This window comes from Lepidochelys kempii, chromosome 1 (assembly GCF_965140265.1).
Source record: "Lepidochelys kempii isolate rLepKem1 chromosome 1, rLepKem1.hap2, whole genome shotgun sequence".
Lineage (NCBI taxonomy): Eukaryota > Metazoa > Chordata > Testudines > Cheloniidae > Lepidochelys > Lepidochelys kempii.
This window is the reverse complement of record NC_133256.1, coordinates 210,648,837-210,662,816: the sequence shown is the minus strand read 5'-3', so window position 1 is coordinate 210,662,816 and position 13,980 is coordinate 210,648,837. Positions and strand designations below refer to the sequence as shown.

The 13,980-nt window shown below is 45.4% G+C and overlaps 1 protein-coding gene across 1 annotated transcript in view; it reads right to left on the bottom strand.

Moving 5' to 3' along the window:
* The window catches only part of CLCN1 (chloride voltage-gated channel 1), a 53,251-nt gene that overhangs the window by 16,528 nt on the left and 22,743 nt on the right, over positions 1 to 13,980 (bottom strand). The window contains exons 6-10 of the mRNA XM_073331061.1: positions 13,535 to 13,612; positions 8,897 to 8,975; positions 8,455 to 8,580; positions 3,837 to 3,921; positions 44 to 145 (exon numbers count right to left, since the gene is read on the bottom strand). Coding sequence (XP_073187162.1) covers positions 44 to 145; positions 3,837 to 3,921; positions 8,455 to 8,580; positions 8,897 to 8,975; positions 13,535 to 13,612 — 470 coding nt within the window. The remainder of the gene's footprint in view (positions 1 to 43; positions 146 to 3,836; positions 3,922 to 8,454; positions 8,581 to 8,896; positions 8,976 to 13,534; positions 13,613 to 13,980) is intronic.

Sequence of the window (13,980 nt, the reverse complement as noted above, 5' to 3'; positions counted from 1 at the left end):
TAATGGCCTCTAAGGCAGAGTACTGCTGCTCAAGCACACTCACTATTTGGTGAGAAATCGGCTCAGAGCTGTATGCCGTCGGACACACAGAACCACCTGGCGATTGAGGTAAACGAAAAAGGCTCCAAGGAACCCACAACAGATCCTAAAGTGGAGGAAATGAAATAAAGTAACATGAAGCACAACCCACAAAATGCCATTTATCCACCAGGGAATAAAGTCTAAGTATTTTTCACATATGGATATTCACCTGCCTTTTAAATGGCAACAAATGGGCAGAATCAAAGTTTGCACCTAAGGCTGCGTATCTCAGTCAGAGCAGCCACTTACTGATGTCACTGGGGTTTCTGGTAAAGGGATAAAAAACGTATTATAACTCCCTTCTCCCCCACTTTATATCTTAAACATTCCCATGTCCAAAAGGGGATCCAGAACATGTGTTAGAAAGGGACGCCCCAGTCCTGAGTGCCACAGGAACCTTCCAAGGGTGTTCTAGTCTTTTGTCTGCTGCTTTCCAGCTTTTTATTTATTTTTTGGAGAGTGCCATCTGTTACAAAGGCCTCCAAAGATGCTTTCTGGAGGCACACACACCCCATAGGGAAACCCCACAGTCAGTCTGTGTTACGTTGGTTGCAGGGATCCGGTGCAATGGAGGGGATACCGCTTTTGCTCAGCAGTGGGATATAAGACTTGTCAGAGGTTCCACTTGGCATTACCAAGATGGAGACCAACCACACTGCACATCATTGTAGCTATGTGTACGAGCAACTGACTAGTTGCTCAGATACCAGGGTGATGGGCGAGGTATAAGAAACTATGAGAGTTTGATAGATCCAATGGGGGGATGAAAGAGGGGATCCGGGTCAAGGTGGAGGACCAATCTGGCCAGAAGAATTGAGAAGTCAGATTGGACCAGGAAATACAATCATACAGAGTATACAGAGACTCTGGCCCTGATTCAGCAAAGTAATGGTACCACTCATGTGCTTTAAGGAAAGCACATGCTTAAGTGCTTTGCTGAACAGAAGCCTATGTTCCTAATTATTCATTATTTTACCAAAAAGTGTGACGGACTCTCTGTGCTAGCATTTGCCTCTGTACTTCCTGCTGTAATCAGGACCAGGGAATGTAACCTGAGAGACAGGGTTGCATCTCATTCACCCAATGAAGTTAAAAGGCAACATGCTGGAAACTGGTAAAAGGAAATACTGTTTTCACAGCACATAATTAAGCTGGGGAATTCATTGCCACAAGATATCGTCAAGAACTCACTTTTCATTGCATGCATTTTCAAAATTGATGAATTTTTCATTTTATGAAATTTTCTATAGAATTTTTTATCTTTTTAATTTCCAACTCAGCCATTCCAAATATTATTTTTTATTTCAAAATTGAAAAATGACAAAAAGATACATGTCATTTTGAAAAATTCCAGCCATGTGACTGGCCCCACCAATCAAAACTGGCAATGGGAACAAAAACTACTCACAACCAACCACTGGGCCTCACTGGCTGCACAGGCCACAAAAACCTCTGGCCAAGCTGCACGGGCCACACCTGCCACATCACAAACACCAACAGCCCGACAGAGAAACAAAGACAAAAACACCAGCAACTGAGTGTTTCACATACAGCATCTGTCCATATTTTTCAAAAGAAGAAAAACCCTAATGAGGAAACTTTCACCAAAATGTTCATTTTTAAAATAAAACCATTTTTCAATTAAAAAGAGTTTTGTTCAGAAAATGTTGACCAGCTGCCTTTACTCAAGAGAGAAATATTTTTACAACCAGACCTTTAACCAAGCTCTAAAATATTTTCTGGGTATATCCACAAGGAAAATGTAATCTTACTGCCAACCCCAAGCACTCAAACTCATGAGTCAGGCCCCAAAAAATCTTGAGATTGGCTTAAAAATCATGAGATTTTTAAACAATAAACAGGGGAGCTGTATTTCTTGGCCTTCCAGTTTTGGAGCCTTTGACGTGCACTCAGGTGCCTTTTCAAGCTTTTCTTTGAAATCACAATGGCTAGAAACTTACTTTGTTTCAATGAAAGCTGAAATTCTCGTGAAATCACATAACTCCAGGACCTGGTGTTTTAACAGAAGTGCCAAACAGCATAAGACATGATAAAATCACATGTGTTGTCTACACTATGTTTGTAACATTGGTTCATTTTCTGGTTTTAATAGAAAAGAAATTCCCTTTGGTGGATTCAGGTGTGCTCTCTCTAATCTGACGTGGATTTCTGTGCTCTCCTCCCCACCACCCTGGCACTGAGGGGAGGCGGTGCTCCTCTTAGAACAGTCTTGTACATTTACAAGCCCAGGAAAACAAAATCTGTTCACTCATGTTGCATGGACTTGTGTCTTTCTTTGTGCTTCCTGAAAGTGAGGAAAGATGCTGGCTAGAGTGGGGGAAATGCATTTCTAAATGGGTGGAGGATTAGAGCTATGCTGCAATGAGCTTTGTGAGTTCCAAGGTGGCACCTGGCTTCCCCCAGGGGAGGTCGCTCTCTCCCTTTATACCACACTGATCGCTGTGATATTTGACACTCCTTTTCAGCTTCAGAAGGGTTTTTTTAGTGTCCCATCAGTACACCCCTTTCCCGGAGGGGTGGTGCTGGAGAAGAACAGAACTACAGTCTGAGGCAGCTCAAAAGACATCTGCAGGAGCTGTCACAGTCCTACAGTTTCAAAGTTAAAAAGCAATTTCCCCTTGCCCACCCAAACAAATGGACTCACCTACAGTCAGTAAGTGAGTGGACTTTTGCAAGGCAGCCTTAGAAGCAGGAGAACAAACTGGATGGGTGGGATTTTCAAAAGTGCCTAAGTGACTTTCAGTGGGACTCGTGTTCCTAGCTCACTATGGTATGTCCACACTGTGAGCTGGAGGTGTAAATTCGAGCTTGGATAGACATATCAGAGCTAGTGCACTACAAATAGAGTGTTGCCACAGTGGCACAGCCAGAGGTGCTGGAACAATTTGTGTAGTGGGGGTGCTGAGAGCCATTGAACCCCAGTGTAAACCCTGTATATGATGGAAACCACTTCAGCACCTCTAGTTCCAGCACTGATGGACATGAGCAGTAGGAGAGGCTAGCTGCCCCCAGTATATGCCTAGCATCTCAAACGAGTACATATGTACTCAAGCAGCTAGCCCCTCCCATCGCTTGTGCCTGCAGCTACACTCCATTTTTAGTGTGCTAGCTCAATCAGACCTAGCATGGATATATCCCCTCATGCTGGAAGGTACGCCACCAGCTTGAAGTGCAGACATTAGGTGCTTTTGAAAATTCCACTGCAGTTCTATACCCCCCTAGAATGGATTTGGGTGCAGCCTCCCAAAAGAAGGTGAAGAACCTGAACTGGATTTCTGCACTCTTCGAATGGGCTCTGGGCTCAGACCCTGTGAGCAGTCGAAGAACTGGGACTGGGTTTCCATGCTCATTCAAACATGGTTGTTCTGCAATATCTCTAAGGGCAAGCCTCCAGAAAGAGTCCTATGGTCTAAACAGGTTTCAGAGTAACAGCCGTGTTAGTCTGTATTCGCAAAAAGAAAAGGAGTACTTGTGGCACCTTAGAGACTAACCAATTTATTTGAGCATGAGCTTTCGTGAGCTACAGCTCACTTCATCGGATGCATCCGATGAAGTGAGCTGTAGCTCACGAAAGCTCATGCTCAAATAAATTGGTTAGTCTCTAAGGTGCCACAAGTACTCCTTTTCTTTTTATGGTCTAAACAGACTGTCATTCCATTTTATATGAAGATTTGCAATGGGGTCAGCTTGATATCAGTTTAGCACTGCAATTTGTTGAGTCCCTTTGGACTTACCCTATCACAGCAAAGGCTGGCAGCTCCTGCAGATCAAAGGGGAAATCCATTCGAAAGTTAGTTCTGAACAGGGCCGTGATGGTGACTGCGTGAGAGAAGAGAGAGCAAGAGACGGGAAGGGGGGGGGGGGGAAAGTGTGAGAAAGTACAGTCTGCATACTGAATGAGAATATGAGATAGGATCTGTGGGGAAATAGCAGCATGGGCTTGTGTAATTAAAGACTGCATGGCAATGCACACACCAAATTAAGTGTGTGCAGACAGCTTTAACTTGGTGCAAACCCTTAATGTTCTTTTAATTTGTGTGGAGATGGAGGGTAGAGGGTTAATGGAAGTGATGTACTTTCAATCTAACCTCAGTTTGTCAAAGTTTTCTGCTTGGGAATAGTTTCTTATCCTCAGAAGATAAATGGGATTTTTCCTTTCTATTCACTGCATTTCAGTCAGCCCCTGATAAGATCATCCCTGTCACAAATTGACAAGATCACCTCATGGGGACAAAGCTGGGCTCCTCTCTGGGAACTGCATTTACCCAGTTCTCATAAGAGGTACAGAAGGAATTATCACAGTCATAGAAATCAAAGAGGGAAGAGACCAATTAGGTCACATCTTATCCATCAGCCCCTTCCTACCTTCTGCTCCCACACCCTCACTGTTTTCCACTCTAGTTTTAAATGACTCAAGTGATGGGGTTACCACTTCTTCCCTTGGAGGCACCTACCCAAGAGTTAAAACTATAAACATCTACATACTAATGCAAGACGTTCAAAAGCTAAAATCAGTGAACTAAGAAGGTCTTGCAGCAGATGAGGATTTTAATACAATAGGCTTTACGGAAACGTGTTGGAATGACAAAAATTCATGTGATACTGCAATATCTGATTATAAACTATACAGGAAAGGCAAACTAAGCTGAAGAGGTGCGGGAGTAGCTTTGTGACTGAAGGTTTCCATAGAATATGGTGAGATACAAATGTAGAGTGGACAGAACCACACAGCTAAATCTCTAGGATCTCTAGGATTTTAAAATCTCTAGGATTTTAAATCTCAAATTCCAAGATGTAAGAATGTACTACTGGCCTCCAGATGAAGCAAAGGAAATTGAGTGCACAATGTGGAGAGAGATCAGAGGCAGGAAAACCTAATAAATGGTGATAATGGGGGGACTTTAGCTACCTAAATATAAACTGGTCAAACAGCACAACATGACCAAATTTAGAGAAACAATTTCTTGACACTGGGGTGATTGCTTCTGGGAACAGCTAGTTCTAGACCACAAGTGAAGAGAGGTTATTCTCAGCTTACTCTTATGAAACAGAGTTGCTAATTCAAGAAGTGACAGTAGATGAGTCACTAAGGGCATGTCTACACTTACCTCCGGAGCGATCGATCCAGCAGGGGTCGATTTATCGCGTCTTCACTAGTGAAGACGCGATAAATCAACCACCGAGCGCTCTCCCGTCAACTCCAGTACTCCACTGGAGCAAGAAGCATAGGCAGAGTCAACAGGGGAGCATCAGCAGTCAACCTACTGCAGCGAAGACACCGCAGTAAGTAGATCTAAGTATGCCGACTTCAGCTACGTTATTCACGTAGCTGAAGTTGCATAACTTAGATCGATTCTCCCCCTCCCCCCACAGTGTAGACCAGACTTAAGTAACAGTGACCACAGTATAATAAGGCTCAACATCCCAGCGGCAAGTAAGGTACCAAAAAGTGACACTATACTTTAAAAAGGAACACTTCAATAAATGAAATGGTTAGTCAAAAGGCCCTAAAGCTGAAAGCAAAGGAGGTGAAAGCCCTCCAGGTGGAATGGATGCAATTTAAAGAAACATTAGTACTTTCAGAAGACATGTGCACCGTTGAACAAAAAGACAACCAGGAAGGCAAGGAGTAAACAAATATAGCTTCAGGCAAGGCTTGAGAGCCTATCCAAGCCAAACAAAAATCCTTCAAAATTTGAAAATCTGACCCTAGTGAAGCCAGTAAACAGGAAAACAAACTATAGCAGGCATTAAGTGGGAGGGAAATTAGAAGGGCTAAAATGGAGTTTGAAGAGCAAATAGCTGAAGGTGTAAAAACAAGTATATGGGAAGCAGAAAACTGGAGAAAGAATTGGTGGGTCCCTTTGATCACCCCCAGGAGTTAAAGGGAGAAATTAAGGAAGATAAGGACTTGGCTGAGAAGGTAAGATGCATCTGTCTTTGCTGCTGAGAGTGTTGGGGAGATTCTGACCCTGACCTTCTCTTTCCTAACATTAGAGATGAGGTCTCAGAGATTGAGGTGTCAGAGAAGAGGTGCTGGGACAAACTGATAATTTCAAAGGCAATAAATCACCAGGCTTAGATGGTTACACCCAAGAGTTCTGAAATAGTTTAAAGATAAAGTAGATGAGTTGTTAATAAAAAATACACTGTCTCTCATTAACAACAGCCACTGCTTCCAAAGATTGGAGAGTAGCAAATGTACCTATATTTTAAAAAGGTTCTAGAGGTGCTCTGGGGAATGACAACCCAGTGAGCCTCAGATCCATAAACTGGTTGAAATGATCATTAAAAACAATAACAAAGTTTATGATCTGACAGGTTGTAACCTGCATGGATTCTACAAAGGCAAGTCATGTCTCATTGATCTCTTAGAATTCTTTGAACATGTCAGTAAAATAGGGGCCGGTTGACATAATTTATTTAGTCCTGCACAATATGGTAAGAGGCAAAGTGTTCTCATGGAGAAAAAACTGGCTATGAGACTGAAAGCAAAGAGTAGGAGTAAAGGGTCCATTTTCATCATGGCTAAAGATTAACAGTGGGGGCCACAAGGTTCTGTAATAGGTTCTGTTCAGTTTAATATATTAATGATCTGGAAAAGAGGATGAGTAATAAAGTAGCAGAATCTGAAGATGAGAGTTATTTGGGTTAGTCAGGACCAAAGAGGCCTGGGAAGAACTTCAGAGAGACCTAAACACACTAGGGGAATGAGCAACATGGTGGCAAATGAAATTCAGTGTGGATTAATGCAAAGTAACACACAGTGGAGGGAAAAATTTAAGCTGATACACAGTATAGGGTTCTAAATTAACTGTATTAACTCAGGAAGGGGACCCAGGTCTCATAGACAGCAGTGGTGACGTTTTCTTAATGTGCAGCTGCAATCAAAAAAACAAACAAGATGCTAGAATGCATAAGGAATGGGATGAAGAATGATATGGAGAACATTATAATGCCTTGATAGAAATCATGGTACAGCTTCATCTGGATTTTGTTTTCAGCACGGGTCACCTCATTTCCAAAGGATATTAAAGAGCTAGAGGGGGCTCAGAGAAGAGCAATGAGAATGATTGAGGACCTGGAAAAATTCTTGTATGAAGAGAGATTGAAAAGATTGGGACTGTTATCTTAGAAAGGAGTCAAATAACAGGGGACATGATAAAAGTCTATGACTGGTCTAGAGACGGTAGAGCAAGAACTTCTATGCTCCTTGTCACTTAACACAACAACAAGGCGACATTCAATGACACTGAAAGGTGGAAAATTCAGAACTACAAAAGGAAATACTTTCCAACCCAAAGTGGGATTACACTGTGGAAATCACTGCCCCAGGAAGTACTTGCAGCCAAGCACCTAGTAAGATTCAGAAAGAGACTGGACAAGATTAACAAGAATATCCAGGGTTATCATAGTTAATGACAGTAAGTATTGGAAGGGATGTTAAACCCCATGTTTCAGGCCCTAATTTAGTCTCTAACTACTAGGGACTAGGATGAGGCCTAATGTGGGGGGGCAGATCTGCACACTGCAGTGCTCTTATACCTTCATCTGAAGCGGTTGGTCCTGGCTACTGTCAGAGATGGGACACTGGACTAGATGGACCATGCACAGTTTAACAACCCCTCAACATTAGAAGATATTTTCCTCATATCCAGCTACTTAATCTCTCTCTGTCTCCATTATTGCAATATCTGAAACTTTCCCTTTACCTCCCTGCACCATCCTGAACAAGCCTCACCCCCTGTGGTGTTTGTGTCTGCATGAGAATGCATTTACCCTCTTCTGCTACCTGTAGAGTTATTTTGTCCTTTTTCATCATCATTAACCAGTATATTTTGCTCTTTCAATCTTTCCTCATAAATCAGTCCTTCCAGCCTCCTAATCAGTTGGTTATTGCACTTGTCTGAATTCCCTCCAATTTGTTACCTTTCTGCTTGACAGGTACCCAACCAGAGCACAGCATTCCCAGTGTGAGGCTGCAAATACTGTCACCTCCCTGCTCTGGGATGGCATGCCTCTGTGTATGCAGCCCCACATTACATTGACCAACTGTGAATTCTCACCTCAAGGATCCCCCCAGTTCTTGGGGACTCATGTATCTGCATGGTGAATTTTTTGGGTAACCCCAGACACACCTAGGCCTCAGAGGAATCAGGGAGTTAGCTAATTTGTGACAAAAGTTTGCCATTCTCCCGCTTCCTTCCCTGTCTTTGCCTGTTATGTATGCAAGGAAAATGGTGGAGGAAATGTCACATCCCCACTGTATTTCTGGATTTGGGGAAAAATTGGAGATGAAGTAGATAATAGAGGCCTATGCACCAGACACAGAGGTCATGGTTCTAGCCTTACCTGCATCCTTGTTCCACACGGCGAGCACTCGGAAGATGAAGGCACTGAATGTGGCTGCGAAGAAACCACGCCAGTAATTGCGCACGGCAAAGTAGGTGGAAGTAACCTCAATGCTGAAGAGCACCCCTAGATAAAACAGAGATGTTATCACCTGGACATATACTGGAAATCTCCCCAGAATGTCTAGAATCCCGTCCAGCCATCCTTGGCCACTGCTCCCATCAAGTTTGGATCAAAAAGAGTTTGCAAAGGAGGCAGAGTTGAAGGGATGGCAAAAGTGAGAGGGCAGAGTCTCTTGCTGATGGAGGGTATCTCTCTGTGGGGAGGACATAACAGGGAATGAGTGTGGGTGAGGCTGAAACTACAGGGAATGGTCATTGAATTGGGGGTCGGGGACGAAGGTATCCTGAGGAAAGGCAGAGGAAGGGGAGCAGCCACTTGCCTCCAAGTGGTGTCCCGAAGCAGCAGCCAACCCCCACAGCACAGCCCACAGTTAGGACATCAGTGTAATAATACGGCTGCTACTGGTGGAAGAGACAGAAGAGAGACAGACAGACAGAAGACAAGAGGAAAGAAAAGGGAGAGTGAGTGACAAAATTAGACCAAGTGTCACAGCTTGTCACCAACCCGCTATCACTAATGCTTGTGGGGTGTATGTCCATAATCTCTCTCTCATTCCTCCCTCCTGGACACCTCCAAAATATCCAAAGGGGCTGAGGTAAAATTGGGTCTGGAATAAGGCATAGGCACTAGTCAAGTGATGAGGGCACAGTCTCAGCTCTCATTGAAGTACATGTATTTCTAGCCCTCATGGTTGTGAAAAAATGCCCCAGCCAGGAATTCTGTGTTGTGGGGACTCTCACAGCAGCCACTTCATCATGACTGCTGGTGTGGTGTCAGCGGAGGCCCCATATGCAGACCAGTGGGAGCTAAGTCCTTCCTCCTCCAGTGCAGAGGCAACGCGTGGGGCAGCATGGGGGGGGGTCAAATGCAGGCAGGGAAGGAGAGGGACTCTATCCTCCTCTCCCTGTGCCTCTCCCCCACCCCAACCCCTGGCACATTCAGCCTCTCTCCCTGGCAGCCAGGCGGGGAGTGGGACGGAGCTGCAGCTGCCAGGGAGAGCAGCCAAACATGCACTGGAGCGGCGCAGAGAGCCCAGCCCCTCACAGATAATGTGGAATGGGGAGAGTGCTGTGGCCCTGGGCTGGGTTCAGGGCGGGAGGGGTCACTAGGCAGGGAAGACATGTGGGGCGATCATGTGTCCTCACATTTACCTTGTGCCCCTCCAGTATGGGGAGGCACCAGTCATGTATTGCCTGTCTGAAGAAAGGGGGTGATGGTCTAGAGACAGGGGAGGCCCCAGTTTTCCCAAAGAGGAGTGCTAGTGGGTCAAACACCAATTCAGCAGATCGCTCTTGTGCGGATGGTCCCTGACACCCCAAGGAGGGTAGAGGCCATAGCTATAGTGCAGGAGCAAGGCCCAAGGGTACCCACAAGTGGGGAAAAGCCTAGGGACCCATCTTGATTTAATCTTGCCCTGTGTGAACCCCTGAAATCCACTGCTTAAAAATGAGGAGAGAGGAACACACCATTCCGTGGTAAAATATATATCAAACAGGAAATTACCTCAGAACAAATCCATCCAAACAGGAAATAACATTAAACATATATCTGAACAGGAAATAACCTCAAAAGGAGCTAGCTAGGACAAGAAATGTCCTCTACTTGCTTCCGTGGCAGAAACAGGAAGCTAAATCATGGTTAGGCTCAGAAAAGCCATTATGAAAACATGGTATCTGGGTATCCCTGCATTTATTTGCCTCACCTTCAAGGCTGGTGGGCCCAATCAGTTGGTGAGTCTGGAAGAAGGTTTCATCTCACTGCTGCTAGCACCCCAGCTCATTCCAGCAGTGTTTGCTTTGTGCATGCATATCTCTGATAAGCAGTGAGGGTCCCACAATTAGAGCAGACACAATGAGCTTGGCAAAAGCCAAATGAAATGCCTTTTGCTCCTTCTGTGAGTCTATCAGCTCCACATATGGAGTTTGGGGGGCCGGGAGACTATGGGAAGAGATTCTCCTGTGGTATATCTATCTTTGTAATTGCTACGTGCAACTCCTGTTTCCTCTGTGCTGCAGTTCTGCATGTCCAGGAATCTGCTGTTTGCTGGGTGGCTACCATTTTTGTAAGGGGGCGTTTCTGCAGCCTGTTGCAAAGGAGAGACACACGTTGGACTGTCCCATGGAGAGGCCACTTTCTTTTGTTTTTGTTTTGCTTTCTTTTACCACCTCCCCACAAAAATATTCCTATGGGAAGCACTGGATTCCTCCTCAGGTATTGTCACTGTTGGGCTGTGGTACCCCCGCTCCTTCTAGGGATCGGACAGCACACTCAGTGGCCAGCACTAGAGTTGCTCCACACACCACGTTCACATTCTGCGTGAGCAATGGAGGATTCTTTACTAAGGTTTGGAGACAAGAAAAAGTCCATGTACACTAGGTGCAAGGCTTAAACATGTATATTAATGGATGTTGCAGTCCAGTAGAGAGGTAATGGGCTGTCCACAGGGGTTGAAGTGAAGTGGGGTGGGGGCATTTCTCCCCCTCCTCTGCTAAATGCAGAGGGAGCTCTCCCTCTTCCCCCTGGCTTGGGTAAGCAGTGCCCCTTCACAGCTCACCCTGCTTCTTGGCTGATGCTGTAAGAGAGCCTTCTTCTGTTTTAATCTCCTTTAACCCCTAGTTGCTCCTCTAGTCCATCCCTCTCTTGGAGGTAATTAAGAGTTGGCCTGCAGACCCCACTGGCCCATCATCTGGTGGGAGCCCCTTTGCACTGTTCTCTCGTCATCCAGATAGTGAGAGTCTCATGCCTCGTGTTTGTAGAGGGCTCCTCCTGTGTGGTGTTGCTGGCCCTCAGCCAGTCACAGCCTGCTTCTCTGCTAGACACCTGGCTCTCATCCAGCCTCCTTGTTGCAGCTCTCAGGCTGCCTGCTATCTAGCCTTCCCTCTGAAGCCAACATCAAGCTGTCTCCGGCCTGCTGCTCCATTCTCACACACATACCTCTGTCTCTTTCCCTTAGAAGGATCCCCTGCCCTCTGGATGTCAGGTCTGTTACCAGTCTGCTAAGCATTCAGAAGCCCTCTATTGGCTAGATGCTTAACTGGCTGCTTTTTGTTTATGGCAAACAGTAATGAAATGAACTCTTTCGGATGGCCTGAGCCAACTGGGCTACAGTTTATTACTCCCCTCACTCACTCCATCTAAAGACAGGAAGTGAAGTATTTGTCTCAAGGAAATAACACAGTATTTGAACAACCATCAAACTGTGAATACCCTCAAAATTACCCTGGGCACAGCGTCCAAGTGATCGGAGTAGTGCCTTGGGGTGGGGTGGGCACACTCAGACACCCGCTCAGGACTAATCAAAAGGGAAACATTCTATGACAAATGATCTATGTATCAGTTTTCTCCCTCTTGACTGGAGGCTGTTGCACCTTGTGTACTGTTGCCCTGGGCCTTGCCCATCTAGCTGAACAATAGATATATATCTATATCTCTGTCATATGTGTTATTTAAGAGAGTGGCTCTGATTCAGAAGCAAAGATGTGAGTGATTAACACTCACATTTCTCTCCAAAGCCTTATTATTCTCTAGCTTACTGATAAAGAATTTATTTTGTGCACTAAAAATATAACTTCCTGTTCATGAGTATTATCACTTGCTGCCCATGAGTGATGTCACTCCCCGCCACTAGTGTTTTTTGGTCCTTCCTCTCTATTGTGGAAGGTGGTCTTTACTGATTGTGTAGGCAGACCCATCTTTGGAGGTTCGGCCTGATACTTGGGGACTAAATAGGCTCAGCCATTAGTTATGACACTTCCTGCCCAAATGTCACTTCCTCTATGGCATTCCCCCCTCCTTCCCCCTGCCTTGCCTTCCATCCTCCATGATTACATGAAAAAAGAAATAACATTTCACCACAGAACTGGAAAGGAGGTAAGTCTGTGCAGAACTTGTTTTCATGTAGGAGATTCACAGTGAGACAGTTGAGGTGATGTATACAAACTGTTGTATATAAGAATACACTTGCCTCCGAGAGGAGCCCCGAAGCAACATCCAACTCCAACCGCGCAAGCCGCCACCAGGAGTTCTAGCTGCCTGTACACATTCTGGAACAGAGAGCCCAGCCAGAGAAGGGCATGCCAGGGTTAGAGGGAGCACAGCCACAGGGTTAGTCCCCCCATCCTCCAAAATGAAGCAACAGCCAGCAGCAAATGCAGACGTCTCTGCTATGGTGAGCCGGGCTCTACACATTGCCAGTCTTTAGTACAGTAAGCTTGTCTCTAATATGGAGATCTGGTCACTATGCACAGCCAAGGTCTACTGTATTGCTGTGATGTGGTGCCTGCATGCCACCAATCTACTCTTGTGCACCAGTCTCTATACAGATCTGGTCTATATAAACAACTGCTGTAGTTATCTTATATTACACAGCCAGTCTCTGCAGGGAGCCAGTCTGCACAAGCTGTTTCTATTACAGTGAGTCAGTCTCTCTATATAGCATATAGTTAGCCTCTAGGGACACTGCCAGTCTTAATAAACAGCTCATCACTACAATGATCTTTTTACTGTAAAGGGTGTTTCTACAGCAGATATATAGACCACTCCTATGATTAGCAGTGCTCTGTGCATGCACATTCTAAGACAAACTGGTCTTTATGCAAAGCTTTTGGCAAGTCTTTATGTATGGAGAGTGACTACAATGAGGCAGCTTATGGCTTCAGCACTATCAGAATCCAGACTTGCCAGATCATATTCCTAGCCAGTCTGTTCTGTAACTTAGTATGCCACATACCAGGCCAGTACTTATAACTTACTGGACTGTATACCTGGCCACTGTCCATAATCCTGGCCAGTGCATGTAATGTACTGGTCTGTAACACCTTGGTGAACTGACTGCGTTCCCTGTACCAGTATCCTGCCCCCTCCCCCTGCTATGCCCTCCTCCAGAGAAGAAATCATGTTGTCTCTCCCAGGAGATGGAGAGCTTCAGGACAAGTGTACACAGAAACCTGTGCCTTACCTCATACACGCCACAGAAGATTGACATGAACTTGCTGAGCACAGCAGCACAGATGCTGGCAATGTGCACGAAGGGACCCTGTCAGAGAAGAGAAGGGAAAAGATGATGAGGAAAGAGGGTCAGTGCATTGTGCAACTGACATGGATTTAATAAACACAGAAGTTGGCGCACGCTTTCCTCTCTCTCTCTCTCTCTCTCTCTCTCTCTCTCTCTGATCATCTCTGTCTCTCTCCTCCCACCTCTCCCCTCTTTCTCTCAGGTAGGAAATCACTGATTTGAAGGTATCTCAGCATCTTCCTGATAGGTTTGGTCACAGAGACCCCCCCTTGGGACTGTCACCTGATGTGCTGAGATTACCTCTGAGCCCATTTTCCCTGCCAGCTTGGGACTCCAAAACCCTGCCTTGTTGAGCCAGACACACTAGCCTGCTGCAACACAGACCCAAG